This window comes from Loxodonta africana, chromosome 11 (genome assembly GCF_030014295.1).
Source record: "Loxodonta africana isolate mLoxAfr1 chromosome 11, mLoxAfr1.hap2, whole genome shotgun sequence".
In the NCBI taxonomy this organism is placed as follows: domain Eukaryota; kingdom Metazoa; phylum Chordata; class Mammalia; order Proboscidea; family Elephantidae; genus Loxodonta; species Loxodonta africana.
In genome coordinates this window covers 986,095-1,001,608 of record NC_087352.1, presented here as the reverse complement: position 1 = coordinate 1,001,608, position 15,514 = coordinate 986,095, and the positions used below count along the sequence as shown (strand labels likewise).

Here is a 15,514-nt window from a genome sequence, read left to right as displayed (position 1 = left end):
ATTTGTTGGAACATATCAAATTGTATTTTATCAAGTCCTAGAACCTTATTTTTCTCCAGTGCCTTCAGTGCAGCCTGGACCTCTTCCTTCAATACCATTGGTTCTTCTTCTTTTTTTTTTTTTTTTAATAATTTTTATTGTGCTTTAAGGGAAAGTTTACAAATCAAGTCAGTCTCTCACATATAAACTTATATACACCTTATTACATGCTCCCATTTACTCTCCCCCTAATGAGTCAGCCTGCTCCTTTGTTCCAGTCTCTCCTTTTGTGACCATTTTGCCAGTTTCTAACCCCCTCTAACCTCCCATCTCCCCTCCAGACAGGAGATGCCAACATAGTCTCAAGCGTCCACATGGTGCAAGTAGCTCACTCCTCATCAGCATCTCTCTCCAACCCATTGTCCAGTCCAATCCGTGTCCGATGAGTTGGCTTCAGGAATGGTTCCTGTCCTGGGCCAACAGAAGGCTTGGGGACCCTGACCACCGGGGTCCTTTTGGTCTTAGTCAGACCATTAAGTCTGGTCTTTTTATGAGAATTTGGGGTCTGCATCCCACTGTTCTCCTGCTCCCTCAGGGGTTCTCTGTTGTGTTCCCTGTCAGGGCAGTCATCGGTTGTGGCCGGGCACCATCTAGTTCTTCTGGTCTCAGGATGATGTAGTCTCTAGTTCATGTAGCCCTTTCTGTCTCTTGGGCTCATAATTACCTGGTGAGCTTGGTGTTCTTCATTCTCCTTTGCTCCAGGTGGGTCGAGACTCATTGATGCATCTTAGATGGCTGCTTGCTAGCGTTTAAGACCCCAGATGCCACACTTCAAAGTGGAATGCAGAATGTTTTAATAGATTTTAGTTTGCCATTTGACTTAGATGTCCCCTGAAGCCATAGTCCCCAAACCCCTGCCCCTGCTTTGCTGACCTTCGAAGCATTCAGTTTATTCAGGAAACTTCTTTGCTTTTGGTTTAGTCCAGTTGTGTTAACCTCCCCTGTATTGAGTGTTGTCCTTCCCTTCACCTAAAGTAGTTTTTATCTACTGATTGGTAAATACCCCTGTCCCACCCTCCCTTCCTCCCCCTTCTCGTGACCACAAAAGAGTGTGTTCTTCTCAGTTTAAACTATTTCTCAAGATCTTATAATAGCAGTCTTATACAGTATTTGTCCTTTTGCAGCTGACTAATTTCACTTAGCATAATGCCTTCCAGGTTCCTCCATGTTATGAAATGTTTCACAGATTCATCACTGTTCTTTATCAATGCATAGTATTCCGCTGTGTGAATATACCATAATTTATCCATTCATCCGTTGATAGACACCTTGGTTGCGTCCATCTTTTTGCTATTGTAAACAGTGCTGCAATAAACATGGGTGTGCATATATCTGTTCATGTAAAGGCTCTTATTTCTCTAGGATATATTCCGAGGAGTGGGATTGCTGGGTCGTGTGGTAGTTCTATTTCTCGCTTTTTTTAAGGAAGCGCCAGATCGATTTCCAAAGTGGTTGTACCATTTTACATTCCCACCAGAGTGTGTAAGTGTTCCAATCTCTCCACATCCTCTCCAACATTTATCATTTTGTGTTTTTTGGATTAATGCCAGCCTTGTTGGAGTGAGAGTACCATTGGTTCTTGATCATATATATCCTACCTCCTGAAATGGTTGAACGTTGAACAATTCTTTTTGGTACAGTGACTCTGTGTATTCCATCTTCTTTTGATGCTTTCTGCGTCATTTAATATTTTCCCCATAGAATCCTTCAATATTGTAACTCCAGACTTGAGTTTTTTCTTCCAAGTTCATAGTGGCCATCAAAGGTACAAATCGTCTCCATTAGCCTGCAGCAATGGAGGCAAGAGAGTCAGGAACAGGAGGAAGAAAATGCAACACATGGCTAATTGCCTCCATGAACAACTACCTGTTTGCCATGAGACTAGAACTGGATAGCTCCCAGCTACTATTACTGAATGTTTTGATCAAAGATTCGATAGATGAATCCTGATCAAAAGGGGCAGAAATTCAAAACAATTTCAAATTCTCGTGGAAGCCAGTTTCTGAAGCCACTCAGGCTAGATGAACCCCCCAAAACTACTCCCCGGAGAATAACTGTTAAGCCTTAAACCAAAAATTTCTCCTTAAGTCTTCATGAAAGCAAGCAACTGTTCAGCTTAATTGGTAGTAAAGAATGTCAGCTTTGAGCAGTGTGTTCGTTTAAAGAACTATCTATATGGGATCAAATTGACAACAACAATTCAAATGGTTAGATAGGAAGCTTAGAGGGAAGTGAGTTTATGTGAATGGGGGAGGAACAATTCAGAAGAGGAGGGTGAGAATGGTTGTACAACTTTAAGAATGTAATCAATGTCACTGAATTGTACATATAGAAATTGGTGTATGTTCTGCTGTGTATATTTTCAACAATTAAAAATTAAATTTGATATTCATTCTTTTTTGTTTCTTCATGAGTCTGTTTTACGAAGTTGTGCTTTTCAAGAAATTTGATTTCATCCAAGTTGTTGAATTTATTGGAATAAGGTTTTCATAATATCCCCTTATTTTTAATTCTCTGTAGTATCTATAATGATATCCTCATTTTCATTTCTGACATTGGCAATTTATTCTTTTATGAATTTTTAGCAGTGATTTCTCAATTTCTGAAATCTTTTAATACAAACAATTTTTGGTTTTGTTCATTTCCCCTATTTTCTGGATGTTTTCTACTTCATTGATTCCTGCCCTTATCTTTATTTTCTTTTTTACTTTGGGTTTAGTTTGCCCTCCCCACCCCGCCAGGTTTCTTAAAGTGGAAACACAGATCACTTATTTGAAGTCTTTCCGCTCTTTGTAGTACTGCCATTTTTAAACTATAAATGTCCCTCTAGAAAATTCTTCAACTGCATCACATTTCATGTGTTTTGTGGCCATCTGAATCTCCTCTTTGATGAAATGTCTATTCAAGTTCTTTGTCCATTTTAGGATTGGGTTGTCTTTTTGTCGTTATTTTATATGTTGCATTGTTATTTTCATTTGGTTCAAAACATTTTCTAATTTCCTTGTGAGTTCGTCTTTGATCAACGTGTTATTTAATCTGCAAATATTGGGGATTTTGTAGATTTCTTAATGCTATTGGTTTCCATTTTATGTCTTCTGAAATTTATTGATGAGACTTATTTTCTGTTGAGCACATAACTGATCTTGGAGAAAGTCCATATACATGAAAAACAAATTTTCAGTGGTGGGTTGTACTGTTATGTAACCGTCAATTAGGTCATTTTGGTCGATAGTGTTAACATCTTCTGTATACTTATTCAGTGTCTTGCCTATAAGTTCTATGAGTTACTGGGATGTAATTATGGCTTTCCAAGTATGACTTTGGATTTATCTTTTATTCTGTCAGTTTTTGCTTCATGAAATTTAATGGTCTTGTAATAGGTTATATATATTTCTGATGAATATATAATGAAAGCATACACATTCTTAATGAATCACTTTTATAATCATGTTGTATCCCTCTGTATCCCTTGTAATACACTTTGTCTTGAGGTCTGTTGTCTGATATTACTAGAGTCATGCCAACTTTAAGGTTTTGTATATTTGTTCTGTGCTAGTTTTTAATTTCTTAGCTTAGAATTCTTGTATCACACGTGTAATATAAAAGCAGATATTTGCAGCCCACATTCCCAGGCGAAGGTGTAGATTTTTCAAGTCCATGGTTGAGTCTATCACTTCCCTCAAAAAAAAAGGGGAGGGGGGCTAAGTCCATTCAATAGGGAGAGAGAGTCTCTGCAATAAATGATGGTGGGAAAACTGGATTTCCACATGCAGAAAAATGAAGCAGGATCCATGCCTCACACCACACACAAAAACAAATTCAAAATGTATTAAGGACCTAAATATGCAACTAAAATCCATAAAACTCTTAGAAGAACAAGTAGGGGCAACAATGGCAAACCTAGCTGTCAACAATGGATCATCTAATAAAATAACAAAAGCACAAACAGCAAAATAAATAAATGGGACCTCATAAAAATTAAAAACTTATGTTCATCAAAAGACTACCAAAAAAGTGAAAAGACAAGCCACCACGTGGGAGAATATCTTTAGAAACCATATATCCAGCAAGAATCTAATAACCAAAATACGTATACAACTTCAACAACTTAACAACAAAAAGACAAATAACCCAATCCTAAAATGGACAAAGAACTTGAGTAGACATTTCAAAGAAGAGATTCAGATGGTCACCAAACACATGAAAAAGTGCTCAATATTATTAACCACCACAGACATGCAAATCAAAACCACAATGAGATACCATTTCACTCCTACAAGGATGGCTAAGATTAAAAAATAATAAGAAGTGTTCACAAGAATGTGGTAAAATTGGAACCCTTATTAATTGCTGGTGGAAATGCAAAAATGGTACAGCTATTGTGGAAAACAGTATGGTATGTCCCCAAAAAGCTAAAAATAGAACTACCACAAGACCCAGCAATTGCACTCCCAGGTATATACCAAAAAAACTTGAAACCAGAGACTCAAAAAGAGACTTGTACACCAATGTTCATTGCAGCACCGTTCACAATTACCAAAAGGTGGAAACAACCTAAATGCCCATCAGCAGATGAATGGATAAACAAAATGTGGTACATACATATGATGGAATACTACTTAGCCAGTAAGAGAAATGAAATCTTGATACATGCTACAGTATGGATGGAGCTGGACCCCATTACGCTGAGTGAAATAAGCCAATCACAAAAGGATAAATATCGTATGACCTCACTTATATAAAAAAGACAAGAAAAGGCAAAAGTATACAGACCAAAGTTTATTAGTGGTTACCAGGGGCAGCAGGGAGGGAGAAAAAGGGGTTAACGGTGATGGAAAAATCACATTGATTAAGGGTAGGGTTGCACGGACGATTATTGTATTTGCTGTCAATAAGTTGTACACCTGTAAAAAGTTAAAGTGGCAAAAGTTGTATGATAGATATATTTACAATAATGACAAAAGAAAGGAGTAGCTGCTGAGGCTGCTTATGTACAACCAACGACCTCATGGGATTTGGTTTCTTGGTTTGCAGGTTTAGGGTCATGGTTTCATGGGACATCCCAGTTAATTGGCCTAATAACGTGTTTGGTGCTTCTGTTCTACCTCTTAGTTCACTGCGTAGTGCCTGCTGTCTTAAAAGCTTACAAGTCGCCAGCCAAGGCACAATTGGTCTTTATTCACCTGGAGCAACAGTGGAAGGAGAGTCAGGACTAGGAGGACGATATGGAATGTGTGGCTAATTGCCTCCAGGAGCAACTGCCTCCTTTGCCATGAGACCAAAACTGAATGGTGTCTGGCTACCATTACTGAACGTTTTGATTAAACATTCCATAGAAGAAACCTGATCAAAAGGAGGAAATGCTTCCATGGGTGTTCATTGTGGATCCAGGTAAAATGAAATCTTTGACAACTTCAATATTTTCTCCATTTACCATGATGTTGCTTATTGGTCTGGTTGTGAGGATTTTTGTTTTATTTTGAAGAGTAATCTATACTGAAGGCTGTAGTTTCTGATCTTCATCAGTAAGTACTTCAAATCCTCTTCACTTTCAGCCAGCAAGGTTATGTCATCTGCCTCACATAGGTTGTTAATGAGTCTTCCTCCAATCCTGATGCCCCATTCTTCATATAGTCCATCTTCGCATATTATCTGCTCAGAACACAGATCAAATAACCATGGTGAAAGGATACAACCCTGACGCGCACCTTTCCTGACTGTAAACCATGCAGTATCCTCTTGTTCTGTTCGAAGGGCTGCCTCTTGATCTATGTACAGGTTCCTCATGAACACAATTAAGTGTTCTGGAATTCCCATTCTTCCCAGTGTCATCCATAATTTGTTATGATTCACACAATTGAAGGCCTTTGCATAGTCAGTTAAACACAGGTAAACATCTTTCTGGTATTCTCTGCTTTCAGCCAGGATCCATATGACATCAGCAGTGATATCCCTATCTTCTGAATTGGGCTTGAATTTCTAGCAGTTCCCTGTCAATGTACTGCTTCAACCGCTTTTGAATGACCTTCAGCAAAATCTTACTTGCGTGTGATATTAGTGATATTGTTCAATAATTTCCACATTTGGTTGGATCATCTTTCTTCCAAATTTCTTGGCATAGACAAGTGAGCACTTCCAGCACTGCATCCATTTTCTGAAACATCTTTTCATTTGCCTCATATACCTGTAAAAGCTGAACAATGAATAAGACCAAAGAAGAATTGATACCTTTGAATCATGGTGCTGGTGAAGAATATTCAATATACCACAGACTGCCAAAAGAATGAACAAATCTGTCTTGGAAGGACTACAGCCAATGCTCCTTAGAACGAAGGATAGTGAGACTATGTCTCTCATACTTTGGACATGTTATCAGGAGGGATTGGTCCCTGAAGAAAGACATCATGCTTGGTAAAGTAGAGGGTCAGCAAAAAAGAGGAAGACCCTCAACGAGATGGACTGACACAGTGGCTCCAACAGTGGACTCAAGCATAGCGGCGATTGTGAGGATGGCACAGGACTGAGCAGTGTTTCGTTCTGTTGCACACAGGCTTGCTATGAGTTGGAACCAACTTGATGGCACCTAAGAACATAGTAAATATTAACTATTTAGTAATACGGGTTGGGTACACAGAGAAGAAACTGATCAGATATTAATTTTTCCACACTGCAGGCTCCAGAAAGATGAAAAAAAATTTCCTTTAAATGAAGTTTGAAATATTGATTTTTACAGTAAGTATCTTAATTAGAAAATGGCTATTTTAGATACTACAAGACTGACCTTGAGATTAGAAGCATTTCAGGTATTCTTCCTTAGACTGCTTGAAGAAGTTATTAAATCATTTCATCCAGGAGGAAGGAGGAAAAAGAACTCACTCAAATCTAACTGAACAAAGTGGCAGACAGGGGTGGTAAGTATTTTTCTTGTGTGCTACCTATGGAGTCACAGTCTTTTCAACATACTGGATTTCATTTATGTAGTGTTTCCAGGTATACAATCCTGTCATCTGGAAATTATGGTAAGCTTACATCTTATTTTGTAATTCTCATACTTATTTTACCTGCTAGCAACAGTCACAATTCTTTAGGCCAAATCATCATTATATATACTCAACAAAATAGTCACACACAGTTTTTCAGTCATTCATTAATACCGCTAACAGTGATTCACCGTAAGTCTCAGCATGGAACATACACACAAAGCAATGACGTAAATTATATACAGACAAAGTCACTGTTGCCTACCATCTCAGCACTTCACACAGCCACAATCCCATGGGCCCTTCATGACATACACAATCTCACTGAGCCTATCAGATAGTCCATAAAAGAATACAAAATCAAACCCAGAAACCATTTACCTTAACGGTTGCATACAATCGGAAACACAAATCACTCAAAACTAGTCATTCTAAAAGGTTTATTGCTTTCTTAGAAAACTAAATACAAGCTTACCCATCACCCAGCCATTTCTCTTCTAGTTATTTGCCCAGGAAAATGAAAATATGCCACCTTTATTCACAATAAATAAAACCTAGAAACACCAAGCGTTCATCAAGAGAGGAAAATGAACAAATTGTGACATATGTACACAAAGGCACACTGTTCCCAAATAAAAAGGATGAACTACACATTAATGGATCCCTGGTGGTACAGTCAGAGCCCTGGTGGTACAGTGGTTAAGAGCCTGGCTGCTAACCAAAAGGTCAGCAGTTTGAATCCACTAGCTGCTCTTTGGGAACCCTATGGGAAAGTTCATCTCTGTCTTCTAGGGTGGCAAATTAGGAGCTGGAGTCAACCCTACGGCACGGGGTCTGGTTTCGTTTCCACATTAACGAATTTCAGATACATTAGATTGAGCTAGAGTAGAATTCTAGAATTTTTGAACAGACAGAACTATGGTGACGGAAGTCAGAACTGTGGTTGCCTGTTTTGGGACTAATGGCAGGAGAGAACTTTCTAAAGGTGGTGGTACAAAACTGTGCCAGGGCAGGCACACATTTAAGTTCTTGAGTTCTTGCTATGTACCAGGTCCTGTTCTGGAAGCTGAGGCTTCCTCAGGAGACTGATCTGACAATCCGACAGCCCCCTCCCACCCTTAGGATCACGCCCAAAGGCCACGCCCCGGGCCCTCCTTGGGGGCATATAACCCGTATAACCAGTTGCCATGAGTCCATTCAGCCTCACGTATAACCAGTTGCCATGAGTCCATTCAGCCTCACGGGGACCCCACGTGTGTCACAACAGAACTGTGCTCCAGGGAGTTTTCAGTGGCTGATTTTTCAGAAGAAGATCGCCAGGCTTTTCTTCCAAGGGGCCTCTCGGTGAACTCCAACCGGTTACCAGTGCGTCAATCATCTGCATCCCCTTTCTTCCACCTGGAAACCAACTGGTCAGCAGTTCAAATCCACCAGGGGCTCCTTGGAAACTCTATGGGGCAGTTCTACTCTGTCCTATAGGGTCGCTATGAGTCAGAATCGACTCAACGGCAATGGGTTTGGGTTTTTTGGTCTCTCCCACCACAATAGGCCTGAGTGGAGGTAAACTGCCTGCTGTACTTCCTGTTCTCACTAAAGCCCTCCCCAGCTTAAGCTGCAGGAACAGCTTCAGCTCTTTTTGGCCTAGGATTCCAGTTTCTTCTGGCCCTAGCAGGCCTGGCCTTCCAGTTCCTTCCACCGCCTTCCACTCGGGAGTACCTCTTTCCCTCCGACCTTCTCAACGTCCCCAGCCGGAGCTTCCAGTTCCCTCCTCGCTCCCCGCCCCCCCCGCCCCCCCCCCGCCCCCGGCCCCGGGCCCCCGGCCCTGCGCCCCCACGTGGCTTCCAGTGGTCTACCCTGGGCTTCCGGGTCCCTTCTCTGTCCTACCCAGCACAGAGCTCCGATTAGATTTTCAGCCTGGGTTCCGGTTTCCTCCTCGACTGCACCTCGCTCCCACAGAGCTATCACTCGCCTCCTCAGCCTTTTGAGGACACTATAGCTGCAAGGAAACCCTGGTGGCATAGTGGTTAAGTGCTAAGGCTGCTAGCCAAAAGGTCAGCAGTTCGAATCTACCAGGCGCTCCTTGGAAACTCTATGGGGCAGTTCTACTCTGACCTATAGGATCGCTATGAGTCAGAATCCACTCGACGGCAACGGGTTTGGTTCCCTTTTTTTGCTATAGCCACAAGCCTCCATCAAGGGCGAGCCCTTGGCGCCTGCGTACTTTGGGCAGGCTGGAGCTCCCAGGAGTCTCCGGGGCTTGGGTGATCTTCCCGGCGGCTAGGCTCCGCTCCCCACATCGAACGCCTGGACGTTTTCGGCCTTGGACTACGTTTCCCAGAGGCCCCAAGGTCCCGCGAATAAACTTCGACGTCTGGTTTTCCTTCCGGTGTCGTGGTGGTAATTGAAGTAGGTGAGCTGTGAGTTGAGTGGCCAGGGATCGGCCTGCGGGAGAAACTCACGGTGAGGCGGCCGCTGGCCCCTGGGACGGTGATGGGGCATGTGGATCCCGGAGCCTCAGGTCTGTATTGCGTGGGCTGAAGTCTACGATGATTGTGGGTGCGATTGTTTGTGACGGCGTAGTTGTGTGTGTGTGTGTGTGAGGGAGAGAGCTGAGTGAGAGACAGAGAATGTGTGTGTGTGAGAGAGAGAGAGCTGAGTGACAGAGAATGTGTGTGTGTGAGAGAGAGAGAGCTGAGTGACAGAGAATGTGTGTGTGTGTGAGAGAGCTGAGTGAGAGACAGAATGTGTGTGTGTGTGTGCGTGTGTGTGTGTGTGACAGGGCCCCGATGTGTGCTCCCAGGGAAGGCCCTGACTGGTGCCTGATTGGGCTCGTGTGACTGAGTAGGGGCAAAGCCTATTGTGTGACCGTGACATTGATTCAGGTGACATTGTGATAGTGTAACAGCGCTGTTGTGACTGACCGTAAGTGCGAAGGAAGTGGAGTTTTGATTTTTTTCTTCCCCCTTATTCTGTTAACCTGTAGGAGTTAGGTTGTGTAGCGTTTCATTTCTCCAGTTCTGCGGAAGAAGCCCCCTCCGTGAGTCTCCCTGTGCCTGTGAAGACGCCGGTGCCTGTATTAACAGTCTCCCAGCACTGAAGCTTGCCCTTTGTGGTCTTCATGTGGGCACCTTGTCTCGAGAGACCATCCTGGTGCTTAACACAGAGGGGCATTGGTGGAGTGTGTGTTGCCCATCCAGGGTCCGGTTGTAAGTTTCATGGTTTCTTGGAACATGTTTCTCTCCATTCTCTGCTTCGGTTCTGACACCCTGTAGCCAGTTGGGTCCAGCTGCAGAGAAGGGGTCATCAGTGGGGAAGTCATTAATTTTAGCCCTAGAGTAAAAGTTCAAAGCAGAAAAGTCCATGCTACCTCATGGGATGAGAATTTAAGGCTTGTGCTTGCCTCTAAAACAGACTCCTGGGAAGACAAGAGGAGGGCACAGGAGTAGGATCCCTTGGTGGTAGAACCATTCTTGTATGATCTTTGGGGCCTCTTCACATTACAGAACCACAGCGTTCCCTGAGCTGTGCCCCCTAGAAACTGCTGTGAGCTTAGATTCCAGCTCCAGGCATTAGTGATGCTGACCTTTTTCTCTTGATACTGGGAAGAGTCAGCTGTATTCTGATTTCCCTCTTGCTTCCGTCTGGATGTGTTCGTTGTGGATAATGGGTGTGTCTGGTGGTGGACAGTGTGTTTTTACTTCACCAGCCTGGGGTTTCACAGTTCTCTTCTCCCTGGTACTATAGTTTTGCAGAAGGCACACGAAGAGGAGGAGAGCATCGCTACTTATTTAACAGCAAACTCAAGGTCTGTCTGTGTTTTCTCTTTGCCCTGTCAGATGCGTTTCTGTTTCACAGAACATGGAATATTTGCTTTCCTCCTCCTAAATTACCCTGCTTAATTGTGGCCTGTCCATTTACATGGTGCCTAGGCTGTCTCTTCCCAATTAATTACTGGACCATAGAGTGGGTTCCCTTATACTCCTCTGCCTCTCCAAGTGCTCTTCTCCTTTCCAGTTAACATTCACATACCAATGGCTAGATCATTCAGCTCCCCTGTGTGCTCTTTTTTTTCCCCTCCAAACCATTCGTATAGTATAGACGTACACCTGGCGAATGTTAGAGGTCTATTTTAGAATATGATTTGTTAAAGCAGAGACCAGTGGTCAGGTAGAGTAACACTAGATACGTTTGATCTTATTCACAGACTGAATTTTCAAACAAAGCAAAATAGATGATTTGATTGATTTCAATCAGTAAGTGACAAAGTCAGCTTTACAGACATTTGATCCAGAGACCCATTGCTGTTGAGTCGATTCCAGCTCATAGCCACCCTATAGGACAGCGTAGAACTGCCCCATAGGGTTTCCAAGGAGCGCCTGGTGGATATGAACTGCTGACCTTTTGGTTAGCCGTAGCTCTTAACCACTATGCCACCAGGGTTTCCTTACAGTCGTTTAGGAATGGGAATACAATTGGTTTTTTGCACAGAGAGGTCCATGTCAATAAGGACATGGAGTTTTTCCAGAGAATCCATGAAGAGATTTGAGTGGTGACCCCCCCCCAAAAAAAAAAAACTGTTGAGATTTAGTAGTGTGACTTGTTTCAGATCACACATTGGTGTGGATTTTGAGATGCAGTGCAGTATGATGGTCCTTGAGTCGAGAGCCACACAGTCCGGTACAAAAATAACGAGACCCAGATATGTAATTTTTAAATTTTTGTCAACCACATTTTAAAAAGTAAAAAGAAACAGCTGAAATTAATTATAATAATGTGTTTTATGAAGCCAGTATATCCAAAATTGTATTTCAACATGTAATACTATAAAAAAATAATGAGATATTTTACGTTTATATTTTCGTACTAAGTTTTCAAAACCTGGTACATATTCCACTCCTTACAGCATTTCTGAGTTTGGATGCTAAATTCTCAATGGTTAAAATGAAATGTAGTCCTACCAAAATAATAAGGTTGTGTTTAATACAAAAACATTTTACATTTATATTAGTTTTGTATTTAGATTTATATTAGTTAAGATGAAAATAAAAATTCTTGGTAACACTAGCCACATTTTAAGGGATCAATAGTCAGTTTCTTGTAAAATGTAGATAGTAATCATATCAGTGCTTTGGGGTTTTGATGAGGATTGGATACATTAATATGGTTAAAGCCCTAGAGAAGTGTCTAGCAGTAAATAAGTCCTCAAGGGGAAAAAAAAAAAAACTAATTATGTGAAGATTTTAAGTATTCCCCATAAATTTTCTATAAATCAAGAGCAAAGAAAACATAGTTAATTTTGTTGGACACTTAAAAAATATATTTAAAAACCAGGTTTGCAAATGTCCTAGAGTAGGAATTCTTTTTTTTTTTTTTTCAGTTGTGCTTTAGGTGAAAGTTTACAGCTCAAGTTAATTTCTCATAAGGAATTATTAACCTGAAGCAGTTTTTCTCTGTTGTGGGGCTCACCCATTCAAACCAGTGGTTGTCAAGTCAATTCAGACTCATAGCTACCCTGTAGGACAGAGTATAACTGCCCCATGGGGTTTCCAAGAAGTGGCTGGTGAATCCAGACTGCCAGCGTTTTGGTTAGCTGCCGGGCTGTTAACCACAGCACCACCAGGGCTCCATGTTCATTGTTACTGGCAAATATATTCCATTTCTATATGTTATAGTCCCAACAATATATCATACACATTTTTTTATATAATTGCCTTTTGAATCAATTAAGAGAAGAAAAGAAGAAATACATTTATACGGTATTTTATAATTATATAATTACCTTTGTTTAACACTGCTCTCTGTGTTTTCTGCGGATTTGAATTACTGTCTAGGGTCTCTGAGACTTGTAAGTCAGGACTCGTAACAACAAATCCTCTTAGTTTTTGTTTTATTTGGAAATACCTTTACATTGCCTTCATTTTTTGAAAGATAACTTGGTTTACAGGTTTTTTTTTCTTTCTTTGAGCTCTTTGAATATGTTCTTTCACTGCCTTCTGGTTTCCATTGTTTTGATGAGAAGTCAGCTGTTAATCTTATTGGAGTTCCCTTGTAAATGAAGGGTCATTTTTTTCATTGCTGCTTTCAAGGTTTTGTCCTTGTATTTAGCTTTCTGTATTTTTTCCTACATTATTCGTGGATCCCTTAGAGTTCATTGAGCTTCTTGGATGTGTAGACAGAAGTCTTTCAACAAGTTTGGGAAGTTTTCAGGCATTATTTCATTGACTATCTTTCTGTTTCTTTCCTCTCCTGTCCTAGTAATTCTATTACCCATATATTTGTGTGCTTAGTTGTGTCTCTCATTTTTGTGAGGCTCTGTTCTTTTTTCTTCATTCTTTTTTCTCTGCGTTCTTCAGATTGCATAATCTCTATCATTTTGTCTTCAAATTCACTCATTTTTTTCCTCAGCCAGTTCAAATCTGCTGAAGCCATCCAATGAATTTTTTATTTTAGGTATTGTACTTTTCAACTCCAGAATTTTCATTGAGTTCTTATTTCTCTTTGTTAGTGTTATTGATTTGATGCAACACTGTCATCATACTTCTTTTATCATGGTTTCCTTTAGTTCTTTAACTCTATTTACAATGGATTCTCTAAAGTCTTTGTCTATATAAATATGACATCTGTTTGCTCTTACGGACAGTTTTGTTCTGTTTTCCTGCATTTTTTTCTGGTATATGGGTCATATTTTCATTTTTTTTTGCGCATCTCATAATTCCTGTTGCGGTTAGAAACTGAATGTTTTAGGATATGTTGTAGCAACTCTGGGTCCTGGTCCCCACCTTCAGAATTTGTTATTGTTATTTGCTTGTGTATCTGTTTGGTGACTATTAGGATAATAATGAACATAAATCAGATCTCCACTTTTTACGTCTGTGACACCAGCTACAACATGCAGCCCTTCTTTCTCTGACCATAGTCACCCGGAGCAAGCTCAGATGTCACAAGTTAAAAGGGCACCATCCTTCAGATTGCCGGATAGGTAGGTTCCAGCCACAAGCTTAGGAGTTCCCCCTGGGCTCCCTAACTTCAGACCTGCAGGCTACAGATTCAGGGTTTTCCCCTACCCCTTCAGTATGCCAGCAATGAGCTCAGGAGTCCCCCTCCCCGGGCTCCCTAACTACTGACTTACTGGCTCCCACAACTCCTTTGGGTTTGATGATTTTCTGGAATGACTCACAGACCCACAGTAAGAGCTATACTTAAAATTACAGTCTGAGGCAAGGACTGTCAGGGCCCCAGTGTGCTCAGCGGTGCCATGTCCATGAGTAAGGGTGAGGTGAGAAAAGGAAGCCCCCCCCCCCGCCACACACACACTTACAGAAACTTATCCTTAGTAACAGGTAGCTGGGGGCAGGGTGAGAAATGCTGACTTCCTGTCTCTCATTAGAAGATAGCCTTCCTTCTGGGGGCTGGAAAGAGAGACCTGTGATCTTGAAACTGCCAGTCTAGAGTAGATCTCTGTCTTGCTGATGTGGGAGTGGAGAAAGAGAGCACAGATCTTGGTTTGAACACCACGGACTCTCTCAGTTCTTTCCAAGTTTTGGTAGGTTTTCTTTCATAAATGTTTCTTTGTTTGCTGTGTGACCACTGGGCTGTTTCCAGACAGTTTAAATGTTTTTTAAAATAATTTCCCACCAGTTTTGCTGGACAGCAGGTCCACAGAGCACGTCACGCTGTCATGCCAGAAGTAGAATTCCCTGACCAACTCTTTGCAGTTTTACCCATGGACCACGTAAGTTGTTATTTCTCTCTTTCCTCAATAGCATCGTTTACACTTTTTGAACATTTCATTTTTCTGATACTTCCTACCAACTAGTCCTAATAAATAATTTACTCCACATCCCATTTTTCACCTTCTAATGATGGATGGAGCCAAACAGTATCCCTCCCACGTTCTTGACTATTCTCCAAATAATGTTCAACATTGCTATGTGCTCAGGCTTTTGTCAAGATCAGTTTTAGAGTAGAAATGAAATCCCTACATGGAGGCATTTTACCATCTTTTATCAGATTCTTGGCTAGAGAAAAAGAGCAGATGGATCCATTTGGCGACACATGGGCAAACTCTGAACTTATCTGCAGACGTGAGATTACAAGGTAGATTGGATTTGGTGTTGATGATTATAGACTCACAAAACTGGGGCAGATCTTGTCCAATATAAATGTCTTAATCATGAATATACTGCTACTACTGCCATTGAGTCGATTCCAACTCAGCAATCCTATAGGACAGAGTAAAACTGCCCCATAGGGCTAACAGGGAGCACCTGGGGGATTTGAACTGCCAAACTTTTTGGTTAGCAGCCGTAGCTCTTAACCACTACGCCACCAGGGTTTCCAACCATGAATATAGGTTGATGTATTTTCACCCAGTATATTCTGTAGCCACTAAAAGGTGTTTACTAAATAATTTGGTATTTTTTTTTTAGAAGGAATAATTCTTATGATATAATCTGAAATAATGGTACTTGACATAATGATGAAGTTGGGGCTAC

The 15,514-nt window shown here is 41.2% G+C and overlaps 1 protein-coding gene and 1 long non-coding RNA gene across 11 annotated transcripts in view; one reads left to right on the top strand and one right to left on the bottom strand.

Annotated features, from left to right (window-relative positions):
• Positions 1 to 1,077: 1,077 nt before the first annotated feature.
• On the bottom strand, positions 1,078 to 9,427 carry LOC135232706 (uncharacterized). The gene is made up of 3 exons (XR_010323267.1): positions 8,904 to 9,427; positions 6,821 to 8,417; positions 1,078 to 6,622 (listed from the first exon to the last, which is right to left on the bottom strand). It is a non-coding gene; the product is annotated as an uncharacterized LOC135232706 (long non-coding RNA).
• Positions 9,424 to 15,514, top strand: part of ZNF529 (zinc finger protein 529) — a 23,844-nt gene continuing 17,753 nt past the window's right edge. The window contains exons 1-4 of one of the 10 annotated variants that reach the window (XM_064293250.1): positions 9,489 to 10,225; positions 10,764 to 10,824; positions 13,936 to 13,998; positions 14,658 to 14,751. In XM_064293250.1, the coding sequence (XP_064149320.1) occupies positions 10,138 to 10,225; positions 10,764 to 10,824; positions 13,936 to 13,998; positions 14,658 to 14,751 (306 nt within the window). In that variant the 5' untranslated portion in view covers positions 9,489 to 10,137. Of the gene's footprint in view, positions 13,999 to 14,406; positions 14,563 to 14,657; positions 14,752 to 15,029; positions 15,117 to 15,514 lie in introns of those variants that run through there. The other 9 variants (XM_064293254.1, XM_064293249.1, XM_010601603.3 and 6 more) reach the window with 9 other exon arrangements.